This window comes from Nyctereutes procyonoides, unplaced genomic scaffold, assembly GCF_905146905.1.
Source record: "Nyctereutes procyonoides isolate TBG_1078 unplaced genomic scaffold, NYPRO_anot_genome, whole genome shotgun sequence".
Classification (NCBI taxonomy): Eukaryota; Metazoa; Chordata; class Mammalia; order Carnivora; family Canidae; genus Nyctereutes; species Nyctereutes procyonoides.
Genome location: NW_026575046.1, coordinates 67,222,507 through 67,245,039, shown reverse-complemented (window position 1 = coordinate 67,245,039; position 22,533 = coordinate 67,222,507). Strand labels below are relative to the sequence as shown.

The window sequence follows — 22,533 nt, the reverse complement described above, 5'->3', positions numbered from 1 at the left end:
AAAAAAAGCTGCATCTGTGCCTCACTTGTTATATCAGAATAAATATCAAATGGATGTAAAACATGAAACCATAAAATATGAGGACAAAGCATGAGCAAACATTTATGAAGTCCGCAATAGGGAAGGCCCTCGGAAACATGGCATAAGACCCAGGAGCCTTAGGAAAAGATCAATAAGTCTGTCAACATAAACGTAAAACTTCCATCAGGCAGGAAATACAGCATGAAAAAGACAAATGCCAAAGTGGAAGGAATATTGGTGCCACACGCGACTCAAAGAGTTACCATCCTGGACAAAGAGCTCTGTCCTCAGGTTAGTGGGAGACAAACAAGCGAGGGCAGAGTGTTGGTAAGGAACACAAACAGGCGGTTCGCAAGTAAATGACCGGCCCATAAACACTGGCAGAGATGTCCAGCTTCAGCTGTGATTGAAGAGATGTAAATTAAAATCCAGTTCCAGGCCTCCGAGAGTGCCTTCCGCAGCCCAGCATCTCCAGGAAGCCGAGTCCCAGTTTCCACTCGGTCAATGACAACATTCTTCCCAAGATCCCGAAAAAGCCCTGGTTGGCTCTGGATTTGGCTCTGAGCCGGGGAGATGCATTCTGCTCCCGGGCAGGCTCTGTAATTAGTAAACCATGTGATTATCCCTACTGTGTAAACATTATCCGGAGTGGGACTTGAAGAAGTTTCTTGGAATCCTCTCCTGCTGACCTTTTTCCTCAGGCCTCTCGGCAGAGTAGTTGGAAGTTTACACTGCGAGGTTCCAGAGGCCACATCCTACGGTTTCAGGGTTTTCTCCTTACTGCTATTCTTAGCATCACTTACCTTTGAGAGGAGCGAAGCCCGGGGCCCTCTGACATGTGAGTGGCATCTCCTCCCTCCTGCCCCTGGGCTGCTGCCACAAGCCCATCCCGACCCCGTGGGCCACCGCAGCTCGCTCCCCACTTCGATCCCCCCACCCGGATGGCAGAGTCCCCGGCCCACTCAGCCATGTCCCCTGAGCAGAGGCTTTGGGACACTGCCTGCTTGGGCCTCAAGGAAGACCCCTCCGGATGGGCAGGGACAGTCGTCCATAGGTTCGATGGTGACAGCTGCCACTGAGGGAGCCTTTACAAGTACAATCGGATGCGATGGAATGACCCTGTGAGAGTACGCTGTTGTCCCCATTCCGTAGGGATCAGTAGAGGGAAGCCTAAGGACTTAGCCCCCAGCCACGGCTGCAGGAGGTGGGACTGCAGCTCCGCCTGCCAGACTCGGAGGCCCAAGCTTGGGAGGACGTTGTGACCGTCTCCGTCAAAGCCAGACTCCAAGCTGAGGGCTGACCGTGGGGAAGATGGGGTGTGTGTCCAGGGAAAGCAGGGGAGCCATGTGCACGAGCAAGGCATGGGGGAGATGCGGCGGGATCAGGGCTTACACGGTGAATGACCCATGAGGCGAGGGGACCACCAGCCTGACCTTCCGCTCAGCCCTGCCAGCCCTGGGTCCCCACAGCCCCACCCTTCTTCTGACGTCTCAGCACATCTCTGTTGTCCCAAGGCTAGAGCAGAGGCCACCGGGCTGTGACCAGCGGCGTCTAGCCTCCAGCCTAAACTCCTACTTGCGTGGCACTCTGCACCTGCAGGAGAACGGGTGTGAGTGGGCACAGAGATTGTCCAACCCAAGGGGCCCGCTGGCCAGGGTGAGAGAAAAACAAGCCATCTGACCCGTGTGGCCTGCGAACGCACACTGTGCAGGTCGGCTTCTGCGTCAATATAAAGGACTCAGGAGATCGCAGCCCAGGAGCTCAGGGTGCAGCAGGCCAGTCCCCGCTGTCCTGCTGTCCAGCCACCTGTTCACACGTGGGGTTCAGGGCAGGAAGGCAGGCAGGAGCTCTTGGGGCTACTTCCCAGGAAGACCTGAAGGATGCTGGGCCCCTCCTCCCTTTCTCCCCCCCAACCCCCAGCCCCTGGAGGACGTTTCCCTGGTGTTCGTGTCCATCCTTCTCCATCCTCCCTGCCAGCCAGCTCGCCGTGCGGAGTATCTCCCATGGAGGACCCCAGGAGAGGGGGACGGAAACCACCTGCCCGCTGGGGGCAGAGGCGAACCTGGGGACTCAGATTCGCTTCATCCCCTCTTCACCCATCCTCACTCTTCTCCCGCTCTTTCCAGGGTCAGCCGGGCACTCGAGGTTTTCCTGGATTTCCGGTAAGTCGGGAGGGCTGAGGTTAGCTGTGTCCCTGGTGACCCCTGGGCCTGACTGAGTTAAACTTCATGTGGGGCCAGCCTTCGAACTGCTCTTGACCTTCCAAACTCGGGTCAGTAAGGACCCTTTCCTGCAGCCTCTCACAGAGAGCAACTGAGAGTAGCTGGCACTTGGCCCAGAGTGCAAGAGAGGACAGGGAAACCCTTAGGGAAATGAAGAGACAGTAGGACGGGGACAAGTGAGCTAAGTCACAGGCTAGGTAAACCCAGCAGGACACTGGAACATGAAAGAGATGATGCACCTCCGGGAAGCAACCCCCAAGCTGGTCTGGAGAGATCCACCTGCAGGAGGCAGTGAGGAGGCCACCTGGATGTCCTGTGACCCCTGCCCCAGGGATCTAAGACCGGCTCTGAGAGGGAAGGCAGGGGAGCGGCTAGCTCTCCTTTTCTGCAGGCCCTGGTGCTGGCCAGCCCCAGGCTTTCTAGAAACATCCAGCTCACTTGCCACTTGGAATGAGGAGGAGGTCTGTGATTGCCACAGTGACTGGACAGGTGGCATTTTGTTCACTCCTCACAAAGACACTCCCCCTTCATGGAAGAGTCTATTTTCCCCATTTTAGGATAAGAAATTGAGGCCTAAGTTTACCCATGGTCACATAACCAGTAAGTGGTCAAGCAGACACTTGAACTCTTACTTGGGAGTCCAGAGCCTGTGTCCTTGACCACTGCCCAGGCTGCCTCTTCGGCAGGACACCTGTGATGCTGTCTTTAATGTGGCTTCTTTCCTCTTTCAGGGTCCCATTGGGCTAGACGGCAAACCGGTGAGTGGACCCTCTGGGGCTGTAAGCTCTTCTCCCTGACTTAACCCAGGTCACTAACCCTGGGTCCTTAGCCCTCTGCAAGACTCCATGAGAGAAGCTCCAGATGGAATGACAAGTTCCTGGGGTGGGATATTGTCACCAGTGGGAGGCGGGAAGGGCCCCCGACCCCAGTGGGCCTCCCCTGGGCACAAGTCCATGACCGTCAAGGTGGGCTCTCAACATCCTGGGCAAGAGCCACCCCTAGAAGCTGGTGTTTCTGAGGTGCCCTTGGAAGGGGCTATGCTAGGGAGTGAGGCAAGGACGCAGCCTGGAGGGAAGAGGGGTGGAGGGCTCAGGCTGCTGGCTCTAACTGGACCCTGGGCACCCGCTCACACCTGCCCCCTAGCACCACCAGGCGTCACCTGCCCCTCCCTGTCTCCTCGGGTCTCCCATCCCTGTTGGGACCCATGTACACCAAGTCCACATGGAGTCTGGGTCCCCATCCACAGCTCCTGTCTCTGTCCATTTTAATCCTTTGGACTTGGACCCTAGACCCCAATGTTCATGGGGGAAAGGAGACCCCTGCCCACTCCTAGGAAAGAGTGAGCTGGGGAGAGCTCGACCCCTCTGATGCCCTCAGAGATTACAAGGGAAGGCAGGGGGTGCCAAGCCCAGCTCTATGCACTCACTTGTCCCCCAGAGCAGCTGGCATCCTCCAGATGAGGGCCTGGTCACCCATCTGGTCCGTCCCCCACTGCAGACCAGAGCTAAGCACCACGAGGGGTCTGGAGGCCATTTGCACTCAGCTCCCAGGCCCTGGCATCCCTCCACCTCCCCCGGGTGTGTGCCTGGGGCAGGGGCTCTGCAGGGGCTGGCAGCTGCTAGTAAGACCCAGCAAATGGCAACAAGCAGATGCCCCACCTGAGCCAACGGGCCCAGGACTGGGAGCCAGAGAACTGGGGAGGAGGAAAGATGTGTGCACAATGAGTGGTGGGTGAGGGAGGGGGCAGGCAGGGGCTTCTGGGCTGCAGCCTACCTGGCTCTCACGCTCTTCTCCTTCCAGGGCTACCCCGGACCCAAAGGGGAGATGGTAAGACTCCAGCTTTCCTGCCTTCCCTTGAGGGGTGGAGAGGTCGGCCTGGCCCACAGGGGCCACAGCCAAGCACCACCCGGCACAGGGGACCCACAGGGACAGTCCTATGGCTGCCCCCATGGTCACTCCCTAGCGTCCTCACATCAACACAGGGAGGAGAGGTGGGCAGGGGGCTTTTCCACCTGAAAAATGAGCAAAAGGAGGTCCAGGGAGAGTTCAGTACCACCAGTGCCCCACAGAGGAAGAGGCTGGTGCTCCCAAACTGCCACAGGTCTCTGCCTCTGCCTTGGGGTTGAGTTTACATTCGGTCCCCCGTCCTCGCACTGGGGGTGTGAGGAGCCCATTGAGCACTTTCTCTACACCCGCAGCCTGCTCTGGGCGGCCCCAGGGCTCCAGGCACTCCTGTCCCAGCTGGGCATCAAGCAGACTTGGAGAAGGGGATGGTTGCCCCCACCTTCCCCCTAACCCTTTCCACCTCTGCAAAGCCTTTTAATGGAATTTCCTGTCCCTACAATTCCTCCAGGCCACTCCTTCCAGAAGGGAAAGCCTCCCCTTGTCAGGGGCCACCCACTGCAGGGGAGGGGGCCAGTTCTCCAGGGACGGGGACAGATGGGCCATTAAGAGTAGATGGGCCAGCTCCCCGGGCTGCCTTCCAGGGTGGTCACCTCTACAGTGTGAGGACCCACCACCTGCAGAAGGGTCTGGAATGTGCAGGGCGATGAGACTGGCATGGCAGGCTCCCCGGCTCCCCGTCCAGCCCGGCTCAGTGCCTGTCCCGCTCTAAGGGCAGGCATGAGGACACTCTCCACTCACAAGTGGGGCACAGCCACAGCGCAGGAGGCCAGAACCCTGCCCGCCGAAAGAGGTGGCCAACTTTGTGGATGGGAAGGGAGCCCCAGCCTTCACCCTAGCTCCCCCAAAATTGTGTGGGACCCTTGGCAGCTCAGCTCCTTCTGGGCTTCCACCTGTCCCATCGACTCAGGCCCAGCTAACATAATTGAGGATTTTCTATGTGGTGGGCACGGGGCTGGGCACTATGCATGTCTAACCTCCTCTATGCTCAGCCTAAGCCTGGGCCCCAGGTCCTACTAGTAGTAGCCCCTTGACAGCTGCAGAAACGAAAGTTCAGAGAGTCTAAGTAACTTGCCTGAGTCACACAGCTAGAGAGCATCAGAAACAGAATCCGAACCCAATTCTCTAGGTCCTTCCCTCCACATTTCATTGCCTTTCTCCCTCCTTCTTTCCCCTCTCTCCTGCCCTATCTCCCTGCCTCCTGCCTTCCCCTTAACACATTCTTAGGGAGTATCTGCGCTATGCTGGGCACTGAGCCAGGTGCCAGGGGTAGAGACAGGAGTCAGAAAGACACTGTCCTTGCCGTCCTGTAGCTCACCGTCTACTGGGGGAGCAGGTATTTAAATAACCACTCACATAATTAACAAAGCGCCTTGGCAATCAGTGCTGTGCCGGTTAGCCTGAGAAACCTCCGTGTAACAGCACCTCACCCAGGCTGAGGGTCAGAGAGGCTTTCTAACAAAGGCTTCAACTGGGGCCCGAGGGATGAGGGTTTCACAAAGAGAAAAAGGAATGGGAAGGAGCATTCTGGACATGGGAGAGCAGCATGTGCAAAGGCCCTGGGGCAGGCAAGTGCTGAAAACATCCACAGAACTGGGAAAAGGGTAGTGGGGTTCTGGAGGCCGTGGGCAGAAGAGCTGGCTTTGGAATCCAGGTGCCCAGTCAGCTTTCCTGCCCGTCACAGCCACCCCCACTGCAGGTGATGTCCTGCTGCCCCTCCCCTGTTCCCAGCATGGCTGTGCACATGCATGAAGCGGTGGAGACTAAGACAGGAACACTTCCATGCTGCCATTGTTCTAGAGGCACAGGGGTTTAGATGCCAGGAGTTTGGGGCCCTTGTTCCCTCAACCCCTCCCTGCCACCTTCTTCCCCTTCCTAGTGGCCTGACCCTGCCATAACACAGTCCGTGGCAACCCAGAAGTAATAGTAACAGTCAACTGGGCACTGTTGTGTAATCCTCGCAGCAGCTTATTATCCGCACTCGACGAAAGGGGAGATGGAGGCACAGAGTGGCTGAGTATGTTGCCCAAGGCTACCCAGCTTCTAAATGACGGAGCTGGGATTGAGCCCCATGTGGTGGGATCGCACCACACCTCCTTTCTGCTGCAGAGCCCGTTGTCCTGAAGGAGAGGAACGCTTCTACGGGGCTCCTCCTCTGCCATCTGTCTGCCCCACCCCACTGAACAACCCATGTGTCCCCCTGTCCGGAGCTAACCCGGGGGGGGAAAGGGAGAGGCCATCCCTTGTCCCATGAGCCCACATCAGTGTGATGGATCCTCTGTCTGCCTCTCAGTCATCCGTCAAAATCTGACAGGCCACGGAACCATTAGGCTTCTGTTTGGCTTGGCACAGGGACCCTGCGCTATTAATTCAACACACTGTCTAGTGTAATTATCTTGGCCTGCTTATCATCTGTCTTTCTCCCACTCACCTCCATCCCCAGATGGCTCCCCCTCTGCTAGGCATCCAACATGGGGGGCTGGGGCTCACTCTCACATGCTTACCCTCTGTCCTCACTTCCAAAGGGGATCACCCCCAGCCCACCCACCCCATAGGAGCCCCCAGAACCTAAGGAAAGGTGTGGACAGGATTGGGGATCCCACAAGTGCCATCAAGGAGAGCCGGGACCCTGAATGCACATCTTCTCCCACTGCTCAGGGCTGCCCTAAGGGTGGGAGGAGTTCATTCACACCAAGTGCTCACAACAGTGCCCAGCAGATGGGAGGCAGGACAAGCACCCTAGTGCATCACCCGTGCCCTATCTTAAAGGGGCAGCCGCTATTCAGCAAGAGCTAATTGGTGCCATGTGTGGTTGGGCCTTGAAATATTTAAGAGAAACTTGAAATCCAGACTCGTGTCATACTCTCCTTGCTCTTAAATGTTGGCAATTCATTGAAATAAAACTGTGTGGCAGCAATACAATAATACCTCTGGGGACCACTGTTGTGACACAGGCCACCATCTGGGACATCTGGATTGCATCCTGCAAGTCCCTGCAGCCCCAAACCTTTGTATGGCTTTCTTCAGCCGGGGGCCCTCCCCTCCTCATCATATGCCTCTGTTCATCATGAGAGGGGGTGGCCGGTCACCTGCAGGCTGCTTCCCTGCCATGCATCACACTCTGCTGGCCTTACGCTGAACACATGGTCAGCCACATGGGCTGCGATGCCCCATGGATTGTCCCAAAGGCCAGTTGTCCCCTCCCATCATGAGAATTTCCCAGGTTGTTGGTTGGTCCCATTGACAAGTCAGGGACAAGAGAGGCTCTTCTCCCACCCACATGGGCCCTTCCCAGGAGATCCTGAGTTCTTTCAACCCCAGAGAGGCTCGTGCAGCAGATGGATCCTCACAGGAGCCCAGGATGGTGGCTGGAAGGGACCTCAGGGCCCCAGGGACAGAGCACTGCCCGTGGCTCCGGCCAAGTCTAGAAGCCCTGCCTTCAGGGGCCCAGTTCAGAGAGTGTGGCTGAGAGGAAACAGCTGGGCCTTTGCAGTCAGCAAACCTGGACTCTCGTCCCAGCGCCACCGCTCACTGGGCTGCAGGGCCTTGTCTCCATCACCTCGTCTGGGAAGCAGAGCTGACGCGAGCGTCTTCTCCATGGGCCAGTGCGGGTGTGGGTTCGGCTCATACTGAAAGCCTGCCTCGGAGCGCGTCCTCAAAGTATCCCCTCTTCCTCCACACCAGCCTCGGGTCAGCTCCTGAGACAGCCAGCTGAACCCTGTGTCCTCCTCAAAGGACTAGGGTCCACCCTGACCCCAGGCTTCTTTCTCAGCCCTACAAACTTGACAAGACACCCCAGAGGGCGCCCCAAAGCCCCTTGTGTTCCTCTCAGGGGCCCTGAACATGGCTTAGGTCACCAACTCCCTGCTCCCTCTCTTCACCAAAGGTTTCTCCAAAGGCCCCATGTGTCAGCAGCATCGCCCCCAGCACCCCCCTCCACTGCGCATACCCCAAAGCCCTTCTGGCTCAGTGGGTTTCCTGCTGAGGCAGTGCTGGGCAGAAGATAGAATGGGCCAGGGTCTCCTAGAGGCTTTCGACCTCTACCTCTTGGCCCCGTGAGGGGAGGAGATAGGCATGCGTGAGGCAGGGCAGCCCACAGCAGCAGAGCACCACTTGATGTGTACATGCAGCCCCCTTCACAGCTGGCCCATGAGAGGGTGATGGAGAGGAGGAGGAGGAGGGAAGGCCCCTGGGCTTCCCCACTGGGGCCCAGGGCACCCTGAGTCACACCCATTGACGGAGAAAGAAACTGAGACTTGGTGTACAGGCCACATCACCTAGAACATCCTGGGCACAGGAGCACAGGCCATGGGTGGTGGAGCCCAGCCTTCAGGACTCCGTGCATTCCCAGCACGCCCCACGCATCTCTGATCCTGCCCGCCCTCTGTGCACCCACTGACCTCTGTGTGTTTCCTCCCTGCAGGGCCTGATGGGTCCCCGAGGACAGCCGGTTGGTACCTCGCCCTAATGTTCCTCAGCAGGGAGGTTTCGGGCCCCTGTGGCCTTCGCTTCACTTTCTAACTGCCATTTCTGTCTCTTCATAGGGACCTCCAGGACAAAAAGGAGAAAAGGTAAGCCTGATGGAGGTTTTCTAGAATTTTCATCATAGGAAACAGCCTCCCTAAATGTAGAAAGCAGTCCAAAGCGATGGTTTTCGGATGTTAGTATTCATCAACAGGACCAGGGCATCCCTGGTGATGCTGCGGTGGATGAGAGACAAGAGGGAGGGTGTTCTGGGTGATGTTCTCTCCTCGGGAGGAGGGGAGGCTAGGAGCCTGGCCCCTCAGACTCCTTCTCTGCCCCTCCTGCACGTACACCCAGGGTGCTCCCTGATGCATCCCCACGGGCCTCTAGGATTTTGAGGTGTCCATTTGTAAACCACTAACCTGGTTCCCTTCTTGGCCTCATACATTTGCCATCTCCTTAAATTTCTCATGGACACTCTGCTGGGCTCACCCTGCACACTCTGCTGGGTGCACCTGGCACCCCCAACCTCAGAGAAGGCATCTCCGAGGGATCCATGCCCACAGCCCCCCTCCGTGTCTGCACTTCCCATCCAGAGGCTCCTGCTTGGGGCAGTGCGATGGACCCACCCAGAGGGTTGACCTTTTCTGGAAGATACCTCCAGCCAGGCATGGAACATAACTCCTGAATGCGGTCATGGCAAGTGGGATATGGCAGGAGAATCCTGCCCTGTGTCCCACAAGACCATGTCCAGGCAGACCTCAGGGGTCTTCCCCGCTGCCAGCCAGCGGGAGGGAGGGAGTTTGATCTCCTGCCTCAGAGAGTTTAGTCCAGGACCAGAGCAGGGCTGGTGGGGGATGAGTACGTGTGGTATGTCCCCAGGTCCTGAGGATGCCTCTGAGGCACAATTTCCCCAGAGTGCCTAACACGGTCTTCTGCTTCCCTCCCTTCCCCAGGGGCAGTGTGGAGAGTACCCACATCGGGTAAGTGAACCCCTGACACTGATCCATCCCCTGGGCACAGCCCCCAGCTCAGCCTCGTCTCCCTGGGACCCCCAGTACCCACAGAGGTTGGCCAGAGCAGTGGCCGTGGGGGTGGCCGTCCCCCAGCCCTGGAGTGTGCCTGGTGGTCAGCAGTGCGCTTGTGCAGGTCTAGTCTCCAGGGCTCACGTCCGCCCGCCCGTGCACGTCTCTGTGCATGTGCCCCTGTGCTGGCTGGCCCGCAAGCCTCCCAGCGTGTGCGTACTGGAACTCCGGGTATCTGGTCCTGCGACTCCTCTGCACACCGCGCCCTCTGTAGGGCTGTGCAGCTTGTGTGAGTCTGTGAGTCTGACTCCCTGCCCCGTGTGTGTGTGTGTGTGTGTGTGTGTGTGTGTGTGTGTGTGTGTGTGACCGGGTGTGCATGCCTGGCTTCCTGCCCCGGCTGAATCAGAGGGACTTTCAGCTTAGTCATTGTTGCAGATGACCCAGACCTCAATGGTGGGAGATAACTGGAGGCTGGCTCTATCAGTTCAAGGATAAAGTCTCTGTTTTGCCTCCTTAGGAATAGAGGCCTTCTCCAAGCAGAGTGGGGACTCTCTGGGCTGGGATGGCCTCCCAGTCACTCCCATGACTTAGCTCCTTCCTTTTCCTTGCTTTGCCCCAGGATATAGGGCCCCAAACCTGCTGTAGTCCTATTAGGAAGCTACAAACATATGCAACAATAGCAGGAGGGCATTCTTGGGACACAGAGGGGAAAGATGTGGGCCTTCCAGTAAGACCTGGGACCAGAAAAATATTGCTCTCAGACCCTAGGATCTTTGGGTGCCCAGCCCTACACCATGGCCTCATTGTGCCCAGAAACACATGCACAGTGTGGCTTCCCTGGCTGCCACCCCCATCAGGCAAGGGGACTAGAGTCGACCTGGCTATAGAGGGCCACTGGGAAGGCCTTGCCAGTAGCATCCAGCCACTTGGACTCTGACCCCGGAGTTCCTGGGCTCCTGGGGAGAGGCTGCAGGCAGTCTTCAACATAAGCAGTGGGGTTTGGGGGTTGAGGCCAAAGCTGGGTTGGGCTCTGGGCAGGGGGCGCAGGCTGGTGGCCACGCAGACAGAGCTAGCCTGTCAGCGACATGTGCTCCAGGAACGCAGGGGCACTGGTGTTCCGGCCAGCCTGATCCTGATACAATAATAGAAGGTCAGCTGTGTTTATTTGAAACGATGGACTCACAGGATTGTTATGTTACCCGAAAGAAAGACAGCATCCCCCAGCACAAAAGACAACACGACAGCAGACATGTTGGCAGTGTGTCATCCGTCCTTAGTGAGTGCGGGGGAGGAGGAGTGGAGGTGGGGAGGCTCTCTGCCCCTCGATTCAATGAGAGACAGAGAGAGAGAGAGAGAGCAGTGATGGAAGCCTCCAGAAGCATCTTGGCCACAGAGTGCAGCAAAGCTATGACTGTGGCAGGGTTAGAGACCAAGTCAGGCAGGGGTGAGAGCCGATTTGGACAGGGCAAGGCAGCTGGCACCCCCTGTTGATCTGGAAGTGGGTAGGAAAGCAGGGAGCATCTAGGGAGAATGGTCTGTTGGTGTTCTGAGGGGTCTGCAGGCATGACGGGGGTGGCAGGCCTCCAGGATCCTGCCTCTGCTCCAAGAGCTAACCAGAGATCCTGCCTCTGCTCCAGCCTGTAGCATCCCAGGGAGGGGGGAGAGAAGGGGGGAGTGGGGCGTGGAGTACCCCGGGACAGGGAACAAGGCAGCTGGTGTCTGTGGGCTCCGGCACTCACGCCCCGGTCGCCCTGTCTCTGCCACCTCGGTCCCCTCCCATGCCAGGAGCACCTGAGCAGCACCCTTTCGGCTCTACGCTCCAACCAGATCATTACCCTGAAGGTTTGTGGCTTCTGGAAGGTCTGCGGACCCCTTTCTGTGGGGAGGCTCCCTGGACGCAGAACCCAACATTGCACGTCCCCAGGCCCCACGGTGGGAGGCAGTGGGGCTCTCGGGGCAGCCGCTGCCCCTCAAAGCAGCAGGACCTGGAAAGGCCACAGCAGGCTCCCAGGTCTCAGTCCAGGTGGGCCCCCGGGTCCTAACACTCATCCCAGGGGCCTCGAGTGAGGTAAAATGCTTTCAAAAACAAGGGGTCAATGATACGCCACCCTTGTCACATGGCCTCTAACTGCTTCCTGAAGCCTTGGGATGCTCAGAGAGGCTGGAAGCAACGAGAATGTCCAGAAATGAAGATCACAGTAGCTAATGTGATTGAAAGTTGCCTGCCCCAAAAAAGTGGTTGAACATGCTGGAGACATCTTTGCCCAGCCTTTATTTTCCAAACCCACCAGCCCCGGGGGGTTGCGGGGGGGCACGGAGAGACCTCAGAAGCACTTAGCTCGTGCCCACACTGGCCACACCCTCGGCCGGCTCAGCCCCCGGGAGCCCGACTTGGCACTGCCCGTGACCATCCTCCCCAGATTCGCTGACGCTAACCTTTCTCGTTCAACCAAAAAAAGAGCCCAGAGTTTGCCACACACCAGCCTGGCCTCAAGTCCCAATTTAGCTGGTCCTGTGGGTCCCTCCCGAGCCTCTGCCTCTGCTGCCCACGTCCACCGCCAGGGACAGACGAGGGGCCGACAGCGCAATGGTGGGCTGTGTGTCCAGGGGCCTCTGCGGCCCAGCCGAGGAGGACCACTCTCCCAGTCGGGGGTGCTGCTGGCCAACACCCAGGGGACCGTGTGCCGTCCAAGGGCAGGCTCGGCGCTGCGCCCCTCGAACGGCGAGAGGGCCCACCCACACCTTCCTCCCTGCGCCTCATGCTCGCTAATCACTCTTTTCTCTTCCTCTCCTCCCCTCCCACTTGGCCACCCTGCCTTCCTGGCGACATTCGGCATCCTTCTGAGCATCTGCGATCTTTGGCCTTTGCCCTCTGGCCTTCCAACTCATCTTTCTCCTCAGCTGCTGCCTCTCCTCAATTCTGTGCGACTGGCTCCACCCCCAGTCATAAAAAGACGGACCTTCCAGGTAGACACCGTCCCTTTGTCGGGACCACGCGTGGCTTCCCCGGGGGCTTGGCAGGGCTCCGGGCCCCGACGGGCCAGCTAGGGCTGGAGAGAAAGCCAGGACCTCACTCTACTTCAGTTCAATTCAATTAGACAAAACTGGCCCCATGAATGGCACAGATGTGGAAACACAAGAGGCCCAAGCCCAGGAGGTCCCCCCACTGGCACACACCTCAGCTCCCCAGAGCCGTCAGCAGCAACAGCAGCGCAGGGTGCCAGCCACGGTGCTACGGGTCTCACAGGGCCGAGCTCGCCTCATTCTTCTGACCACTTTATGGCTTAGGCACGATCATGCTCATTTCGCAGATGAGAAAGGCAAGGTTCAGAGACACCCAGTCGGTTGACCGAGGTCACACACCCAGTACATTGCAGAGCACCCAGCTTCTGTGACTCTCATTAGCTGCAGGGTTGGGAGCAAATTGCCTAACCTCTCTGTGCCTCCGCTTTTTCATTTGTCAAATGGGGACATTAAGGGTCCCTGCTGCAAAGAGCTACAGTGTGTGCAAAGCACTTGGGATAGCTCCTGCTATTATTAAATTGAGGCTCAGAGGAGTGAATTTGTGCCCAAGGTCACACAAGCAGCGAGAGGCAGAATGGGAACCCGGCAACCAGGTCTTCAGACCCCACATTTGTGGTCTCCATTGGACTACACCCTTTATATTTAGAAATGGATTGCTTAGCACTTGATCACTTGTAATCTGAGTTTGAGGAGCGAGGGAATTTGCCGAGGGAATGTAGCCCACAACCAACAGGTGTAATCGTTGTGAGCAACTGCTTCCTTCTGCCTGCCTTACGAACCCAAGGAGGCTAGGGTAGGGCCAGGTTACAAAGAACAGAAAACAAGAGACCGCAGAGCCAGGGACCCAGACACAGGCATTGCAGCTGGATTCTGGGCTGGGCAGCCCACGGCCGCCACTTACACCCCAGCCTTCCTCATGCTGTGCAGGAGTTAGGTGACCCCCAGGGCCGAGGGGATGCTGGAAGGGGCAGGGCTCCGAGATGCTCTCTGAAAGCCCGACGGCAGGGCCCGGAGCCACCATCTGGCCACACTCAGGAGTCAGGAGCCCAGGGGCCAGCGGTTCAGGCACCTGATTGAACAAGGCTGAAGAATCACTCCAATTAACAGCTAAAAATACAGAGGGCCACCTGACGCGTGTGCCACCCGAGCCTGCATATCCCATTACAGCAGCCAAATCCTCGAGAGCCTCCATGTGCTCCCAAGGCTTACTTCAGGCACGGCTCTTCAGGGGGCCCACCGGCAGCTCAGAGAAGCACCAGCGCTCCCCTGTCACCCCCCTACCTGTGTCAGACCCCATTCCAGAAGAGCTGCCCTTGCCCTCACACTGGCTGTTCGCCTCTGCCCCCAGGAGCCACCTCCTGGCCTTAGTTACATTAGATGCTGTTCGTTAAGCCTCGCTGGGCTCCAGGCGCTGCGGTAAGAATGCCACATGGATTATCTGGTGTCATGTCACACCGGCCAGCGGGCGGCGCAGGTGCCATCATAATCATGCCCACCTTACGGATGAAGAAATCGAGAGGGTGCCCAGGATCCCATCCAGGCCACTGCACGTCACTGTCTCCCTTTTCAAGGGCAGGACGTGGGAGCGCCAGAACTTTCTGTGCTGCCCTGACCTGGTTTCCAAAGTAGAGAGGGAAGCATAGGGGCCCCTTCCCCACCCGCCGTGGATCGTGCCTGGAGAAAAGGGTTTTTCTGCGGTCGCCCATCACAGGACGTAAAAAGGCCTACCCATTTCCTATCAATAAAGCGATATTGATTTTACAGGCTCTGTAAGGTGCTTAAACACTGGCCTAACATTTGCTGAAAGAGGAAACTATATGAAATATGATGTACTTAGCAGATGGTGTTGGAGGCCATTTCCAAAGTGCAGAAAGTTGGACAGTGAGTAGTTTTTTCTGGGGGCTTATTTGGAACGAGTAGGAACAGTGTGGAGTTCCGGGTTTGGGACCTGGCTCCCCACAAATTCTCCATGTGACCTCAGTCAGGGAGCTCACCTTCTCTGAGCCCGTTTTCTCTTCTGTGAAATGGGACTCGTGATCCAGGCAGCCCCTGCCTCCTCCACCACGGGCATCCTGTGCCCTCCCTCGGGTGGCTTCTCAGAGGGTACGGCAGGATGAAGCCCGGGCCCCAGCATGACTGTGCTGGGTGCCATCTGGGCGAGGATGTCCTGGCCCAGGGAGGCTCAGGCAGCAGCTGCTGGAACCCGACAGTTCTCATTCTGAGGTTGCCCACCCGTTTCTCCTCATCTTTTCCTCCCATGGGGTTGCAGCAGGCATCCTCGGCACCCCCGTTCCTACAGACGGTAGGAGGGTCACAGAGGGTCACTGGGAGCACACCCAGAAGGCTGGCCGGCTTGCAGCTCTGGCCACCCGTGTCCCCCCACATCCCAGCCCGGAGCTCGCATGCCTGCCAGGTGGTTCTGCCTCAGTCTGTCTGCAGGGATGGGCCTCTTCTCATAGGAGCTGAGCCCAGACGGTCCCCGGAGAGGTCACTTAGAAAGTAACGTGACAGCTTTGGTCCAGATCTAGGATGACTCTGGTTGGCCCCCGGCCCCACAATGTGGGTCACATGGACCAGGCTCTCTCCTCTTCCTGAGGGAACACTATGCCACCCCTAGCTCTCTGGGCCCTCAGCCCATCCTGGACACGGGCACGGTGGGTGACAAGGGGCTGGGCTCAGAGCAGCTGCCTGAGGAGTGGGGGCAGGGCACAAGAATGCTAATGGGGACCCCCGACAGACATACAGCCCTTTATAGTTCCCAAAACTCAATCAGCTCAGGGTTGCCAACTCAATTGTCGTCTGAGGCCAAGCACAGATGACGTAAGTGACAGAAGCAGGCGGCCTGCAGAGAGGATGGGGAAGGGGGGAGTCAGCCTGCCTCTGTCACTTACGGGGGGGGGGGGGTGGCCCCCGCCAGAATGCAGGCCTCGAGTGCCAGGGCTCCCAGTGTGACATCAGAAGCCCCCAGTCCAAATGTTTTTACACAGGAGCTCTTGCCCCGTTGTCTAGTGAGCCAGACCAACTTCTGTGGCCTCTGACCCAAGGGCCTCCTTTGACACTCGGGGCCAGAGAATCAGACAGCAAAATGCTGTGGCTGGAAATAGGGGACCGCTGCTCTCACTCAAAGGCTGGGAGGCCCGGCCCAGAGAGAGGATGTGACTGGCCACGCGGAGGGAGGGGCCGAGGCAGGCCAGGCTGAGGACCACGTGGACTGGACTCCGGCCATCTGACCAGGCCCAGAGCATGCCCATGGTCGGGCAGGGTCATCTTGCTCACTCCTCTACCCCTGCCCCCTACAGGGTTCTTGCTCTAGGGCCAGCTGCTTGTGCAGCAGGTCCTCCCTGGACCCTTCCTCTTGGGGGCCTCATGTCTTGGCCGTCTCCTTGCTGCCACTGGTCCCTGCATGCAGTCACCACCACAGCATCATCACCATCACGCCACACCGCCTTCCCACCAGAGCCCCTGATGGGGCCTTCACTGGGTGCATGGCACTGGGGTGGGAGCCGCTCCCCAGCCCTGGGGCTCTCCCTCTAACTCTCGTTTTCACCAACATCAGGGTGAACAGGGCCAGGCCGGTATCCAAGGCCCACCAGGGCCACCAGGCCCCCCTGGACCAAGCGGACCTCTGGGGTACCCGGGACTGCCAGGGCCCATGGGGCCACCCGTAAGTTTTCCCTTTCTCTCTCTACCACCTCCTCTCCCAAGAGTTATCCAAAAATTCTCTGGAAGAATCCAAACCGTGCATAACTGATAAGAACCTGGGTCCCCACTAAAGGGTCCACACCTTGGCAAGGCCACTGGACATGGGTGGCTCCTGCAAGAAGCTACCGGGCCCCGTTCACCTGTTATGCTCTGGTTCTGAAAACCCAGCTTCTGGGGCCAGGCCTCAAGTCCAGTCATTGCCTTTCAGAGGCCGCCCCGTTCTCAGCCTCAGCAGAAAGGAGCTCGGAAAGAACGTTCCCAGGGCCCACCCTTTGATGGGTGTCCCCTGACCCCTGAGCTGGAGGACACCCTGAGCTGGGGGCAGTGGGTTCTGAGCCAGATAGCAAGGGCACACCTGACCACCTGGCATCCTAATGAACATGCCTTTGCTGCTGTATGTGCGCTTTACAGTCTTGGGCCGCCTTCCAGCCAATCTGCATGTCTAGTAAGCCAGGGAGATATCGCATCAAGCCTGAGGATCGGATGGCTACTGTGGGCCAAGGGGGGCAGACAGGTGCCCCCTTCAGGCAAGACCACACTCAGGCAATAGTAGGTCAGGTCGGGTGTCCACTAAGCCATCGGGTTTCCAAGCTCTGGCCAAGACCCACGCTGTCGGCCTACTTGGTGCAACAGAGCAGGGGAATCACTCAGCAGGCACCTGGACCTCTTTGCCGAAAATGGGTTCTATCAGTCTTAGAGCCAAGACCAATGTCCTATGTTCCTGAAGGGACAGGGTTAAGGGGGAAGTCTGTTTATTTTTTTTTTAATTTTTATTTATTCATGATAGTCACAGAGAGAGAGAGAGAGAGAGAGAGGCAGAGACACAGGCAGAGGGAGAAGCAGGCTCCATGCACTGGGAGCCTGACGTGGGATTCGATCCCGGGTCTCCAGGATCGCGCCCTGGGCCAAAGGCAAGCGCCAAACCGCTGCGCCACCCAGGGATCCCTATTTTTCTTTTTTTTTAAGATTTTATTTATTTATTCATAAGAGACAAAAAGAGAGAGGCAGAGACACAGGCAGAGGGAGAAGCAGGCTCCCTCGGGGGAGCCCGATGCAGGATCCAATCTCAGGATCCTGGGATCACGACCTGAGCCAAAGGCAGACACTGAGCCACACAGGCGCCCCCTGTTTTTCTTTCTTAGGACAAAAGCATCATCCACGCATTATGAAAAATTTGGAACACAGACAAAGAAAAAGCTTTAAATTGTCTGTTTTGCCATATCCAGAGTTCACCGTCATTAACATTTTGGAGGGCCCCCTTCCATTTTTCTCCTTAGACACATCCACATGTAGACATCTTCCAGGTTGGTAACAGTCTGAATAAGGTAACAGGTTGTGTCCCGTTATGTTTTTCACTCAACACCATAAACCACACCCTTTCCTAGAGCAGGAGTCTCCCGTGGTGTGGATTGCAGGGCTGCTGGGCCCATTTACAAGTAGGTAATGAGTTCCCTTCTGTAATATATATCCTTGAACGTAGATGTTTGTGTGCATCTCTGATGCCTTCACTGCAGTAGATTCCCAGAGGTGGAATGGCCAGGTCAGCGATGTCACTGCCAGGCAGCCCTCCACGAGGATAGCCACCTTCCAGGTCACTCGGCCTTGCACCTGGGCCCATCAGCTGCTCCAGCTGCCAATGCTGAGGCTTGGTGCAGGGACCCTCCAGGCTGGCCCACAGCTCTGGCCACCCGGGGCACCCAGCTTGGCAGCTCAGCTCGGTGTGAAACCTGACTTGCCAGCCCTCCTGCCCAGCTTGACCTCCGTGATAGATGTTAACTATCGCTGTGTCGTGGGATCCCAGGAGGAAGATTAGTCTCACTTCCATGGGTTTGTAGATGGGAAAGTGGAAAACCTAAAAAGGAAGTGAAATTTAGGGAATGAAACCAAACCAAACCAAGAGAACCAAAAAAAACTCCTCAAAATCCACTTCTTTGAGGACCCTTACCGCCCAGACATGTTGGGTTCCCACGCACTGAACCCAAGCCAGGTGGTTTTCTTTGTTAGGTTGTTTATAAAGAAAAAACCAGCAAGCATGTTTTGAAGCCGACTGAAACAGCCCAGACTTGGGCATCTTGCTTTTCTCCTGCCCATGTTTGCTGCTCAGACCTCTGCCCCAGACCACGGTGGAGCCAGCCTGCCCTGGCCTCTCCCTTGGGCTCCCGCAGGCCCTGGGCCACCCCCACCCCTGCCCCCAATCCCCCCACCATGGCTGAGTGCTGTGGTCGCAGCACCCTGGGCCGAAGGAGACAGAAGGCTCCCTCGAAGGCTGGTAGAGCCAAAGGCAAAACCGACGCTCTGCTGAGCAAGGTCGGCTTCCCAGGGAGGGGTCCCAATCAGGAGGTGGGAGGGTGGGGACCCGGACCAAACCACACTGTCAGTTTAACAGGCTGCCGCTGACCTATTTTCCAGCGGGTGAGCACAGCAGAGATGCCCACAGCGCCTGCATGGCTCCAGAGGGAGCTGTGAGCCTGTTGTCCCCACATGTCCTCAGCAGATTTCAGATACCATTCCAGAATCTTCTAGATCTCGTCTCTAGCATATCCAGAACTCATTATAGCTACTCGAGCACTCCTCTGCCCCCAGCCTCCACAGTAAACACGCCTAACCACACTGTTTGCCAGAACTTTCCATCTCCACTCACCTTCTTCTTGCCTCCACAGGGCTTACCCGGGCCTCCTGGACCAAAGGTGAGGGCCCTTCGGGTGATGCACTGCATGGGCGGGACAGCTGTCTGCAGAAGGAGGGGAGACAGCACTGCAGGCTACTGGATGAGGAGTTGAGAGTGACCTCAGTGAGAGATGGGTCACATTTGACTCACTTCCAAAGTGCCATTGTCCTCTGGGGAACCACCTGGGTCCCCCAGATATTGCACTTTGGTGTCCCCAGGCACACTTCCATATGACCAGTATGGAAGCCATGGTCCCATCCTCCAGGGAGCTTAAGGTCTGGTTGGAGACTCCAGGTTGATGCCCAGGACACTGTCACAACATCTCAATGAAAGGGTGTATCATACAGAGTCAGAGCTAGAAGGGCGACCTTTGGGATCATCTGGTCTCTTGTGAGACCTTGTTTGTAAGCCCACGTGTTAAACTGACTCTCTCTCTGAAGCTGGGGGCCCTGAGGCCCTGGGACACAAAGTTGCAAAGCACTGACCCTACCCAACCATTTTATACATGTGGAGGCTGAGAGCCCTCAGGAAGAGTGACTTGTCCAGGCTCGACAGAGAGTCATTGATGGAATCAAAACCAACATTCGGGTCTCATGGGCCCCTGCCAAGTTGACCCTGTCCACCTCCCTCTGCCTCTGCAAACTGGCGACTTGTTCTGAAGAGAATGGTCTCTGCTGGCCACACAGGAAGCAGAGCTATTGTTCCAGGGAGGGCCGGAAGTCGGGGGGATTTGCAGTCATTGAGAAGAAGAGGAATGGCGATGTGAGGGGAAGAGTGCGAGCCAAAATTTGGCATTTGGAAAATCCCACTAATGGTCTTCTCTTTGTTCCCCCAGGGAGACCCAGGAATCCAGGGCTACCACGGTCGGAAGGTAAGCAGGAAGGGGAGGGGATGACCCTACCCCCCAGTAGTAACCCACATGGGGCTTCACCACAGTGCATACAGGGTCAGGACTTGGTCACGCACATGTATTTTTGCACACACACTTGCCCAGTGTGAGCCTCACATTTGTGAGGTTGACCAGACAAGAGTTCATGTCTCCACTTGGGGAAGGAAAAGACTCAGAGGGGCAGGGCCTTAGGCAGACCTCAGAACCAGGTGGGTCTCCTACCACCAACCTGGGTCGCTATATCTATACTGAGGCAGGCCAGGTTGTCACTGAACCCCCGAGGGCCTGGTAAATGGGAGCAGATTACCAGATTACCAGGCCCCGCCCTCGGCAGAGGTCCATGCTAAGCACGGTGAGGGATTCGGAGGTAGGGATCCCAGGCCTGCTTTCTGGCAACTCACGGTCCAGAGAGACAGATTCCTATGAAGGCAGATCGTGCTAAGCTCTCATCACAAAGCGTTGTGTGAATATGGGTGGCGGAGGGTAGACAGATTAATTCCAGGTTGGGAGGAGTTTGGGAAGTCTTCTGGGAGAAGACAACCTGTGAGCTCAATCCTGGCAAATGGGTGGGTGTATCAGTTATCTAAAGCTGTGTAACAAACCATCCCAAACTTCCCGGCTTAAAACGAGGATTTATTTCCATTCTGGTTCTGTGGATGGGCCATCCGGGAGTGCTGCTACTCTCCTCTGGACTCACTCATGCAGTTGCATTAGATGACAGATGGAGAAGCCTCCAGATGTTGGTGGCTGGTGCAGGCTGTGGGCTGGGTGGCTCTGTTCTCTACAACATGGCCCTCTCAGCGCCCCCCAGTAGCCTATACAGGGTTTCCTACAGTATGGTAGGCCCAGGGCAGTGTTCAAACCTGCCAAGTCTGAGTGCACAGGAGCTTTTCCAGAGTGGTCATGGGCATCATGCTTTCTGATGTCCTATCGGTCAAAACAAGTCACATGGCCAAGTCATGCATGTCAGTGGGGGGAGGGGAAGGGACTCAGCCTCCCCTTCTTGAAGGAGGAATAGCAAAACATTAGTGGCCTTTGCCAAGCCACCACTGTTGTCCTTCAACCAGAAAATCTGAGGGGACCTGGCCTTTCAGACAGGGAAACAGTGTGAGCAAAGCCCAGAGGTGGTCATTACAGTAACAGTAACATGTAAATCATCTCAACAGTAGTCACCACTTACTAAATGCCTACCGTGTCCCGGGCTGTCCTTGGATGTGACCGAGCTGCGGGGCTGTGGGGCCGGTACTGTTCTCCTATTCAACAATTGAAGAACTTGAGGCTTGCCTAAAGTCTCGAGGCTCTTAAGTGGCAGAGCAGGAACTCAAGCCCAGGCCTGGGTCCTTCCCGTGGTACCACCCACTGCAGGGAGCCCGTGCAGACCTCCAGACCCCAGCACCAGGAGAAGAAAGGAGGCAGGAAGGAAAGGGAGGACAAGAAGGGGGAGGGATTTGGGAAAGGGAGAGATTGCTCTGGAGAAGCACATTCCTTGCACTCTATAATCCGGGGCTGCCATCACCGCATTGTTTTATGGGTGCTTGGGGGGTGAGGGGCTGCCATCACCGCATTGTTTTATGGGTGCTTGGGGGGTGAATGGCAAGCCCGGAGAGACCTTTAATTAGTCCTGCATAAACTGAGAAGTTTGTATGGTGTCAGGAAGTGGAAATTATAGCCTTTGCGGTTGCTTCCATCCACGCACACAGACTCAAAATTTACTGCCTCCTGGTGCAGTGCAGGCGCAGAGGTTCCCCCAGTGGCTGGCCACCCTACTATGGTGGGCATCTGCATTCGAGGGCCAACTGGAAATCTGGTTCATCCAGAAAGAAGCTTGGGGCCTGTTGTCCTGAGGATGGGAGGCCTCAGCTTGAGGCTGGTGTGTTATGTGACTCTCCGGAGGCTACAAGTACCCGTCCCACTGTCCCAGCCCCACTGGAGCTGTGGGTGTCTTGAGCCAGTGACCACTATATGCAGGCAAACGTTTGCTTCCCATCGGAGCTCTGAGATAGAGGCTCATACCCAGGGGCAAGTGCAGCAATACTTCTCATCTCTGGTTCAGCCAAAGTTCACTCACTCCCGGTCCCACCTGGTCCTTACCACGGCCCATTAGAGCTCATTATCCCCCTGGTACAGATGAGAAGTTCAGAGAAGTTAATGCTTTGCCCAAGGTTGTACAGCTGGCGAATGATCATGCTGGAACTGGAAGCCAGGTCTCGCGAGCCCAAGCCCAGAGGCCAGTCTTCTTGTCCAAGCACAGAAGTGAGCGTCTACTCAGAGGGTCTCAGCCCAGCCTGAGCTAACTGTGCACAGACCATCCTCTCTGTGCCTTGGCCAGGATGTGGGGGCCTGTCTCCCAAGCTCCATCTCTGTCTGTCAGTTCTTTTTCTGTCGCTTTCTCTCTCTGCTCGGGATGGGGCACTGGGGTGGGGAGAGCTAGAGACAGCTGGAGGCTGGGCAGATGGGTTTGCCCCCACCCCACCACTCAGGGAGGAGGGAGGGCTGGCGGTGAGGACACCAAGCTGGGACAGAAGCCATGGGACCATCGCCTGTGTTTAGGGTGTAAGGGGAGCTCATGGGGTAACCAACAGATCCTCCACATCTGCTTCAATTGCTCTGTCCCAG

The 22,533-nt window shown here is 57.1% G+C and overlaps 1 protein-coding gene across 1 annotated transcript in view; it reads left to right on the top strand.

Moving 5' to 3' along the window:
* COL13A1 (collagen type XIII alpha 1 chain) overlaps positions 1 to 22,533 on the top strand; it is an 80,248-nt gene that overhangs the window by 12,209 nt on the left and 45,506 nt on the right. Inside the window, exons 5-14 of the mRNA XM_055325774.1 lie at positions 2,148 to 2,183; positions 2,975 to 3,001; positions 4,044 to 4,070; positions 8,569 to 8,595; positions 8,690 to 8,716; positions 9,566 to 9,592; positions 11,420 to 11,476; positions 16,215 to 16,322; positions 19,021 to 19,047; positions 19,864 to 19,899. Coding sequence (XP_055181749.1) covers positions 2,148 to 2,183; positions 2,975 to 3,001; positions 4,044 to 4,070; positions 8,569 to 8,595; positions 8,690 to 8,716; positions 9,566 to 9,592; positions 11,420 to 11,476; positions 16,215 to 16,322; positions 19,021 to 19,047; positions 19,864 to 19,899 — 399 coding nt within the window. The remainder of the gene's footprint in view (positions 1 to 2,147; positions 2,184 to 2,974; positions 3,002 to 4,043; positions 4,071 to 8,568; positions 8,596 to 8,689; positions 8,717 to 9,565; positions 9,593 to 11,419; positions 11,477 to 16,214; positions 16,323 to 19,020; positions 19,048 to 19,863; positions 19,900 to 22,533) is intronic.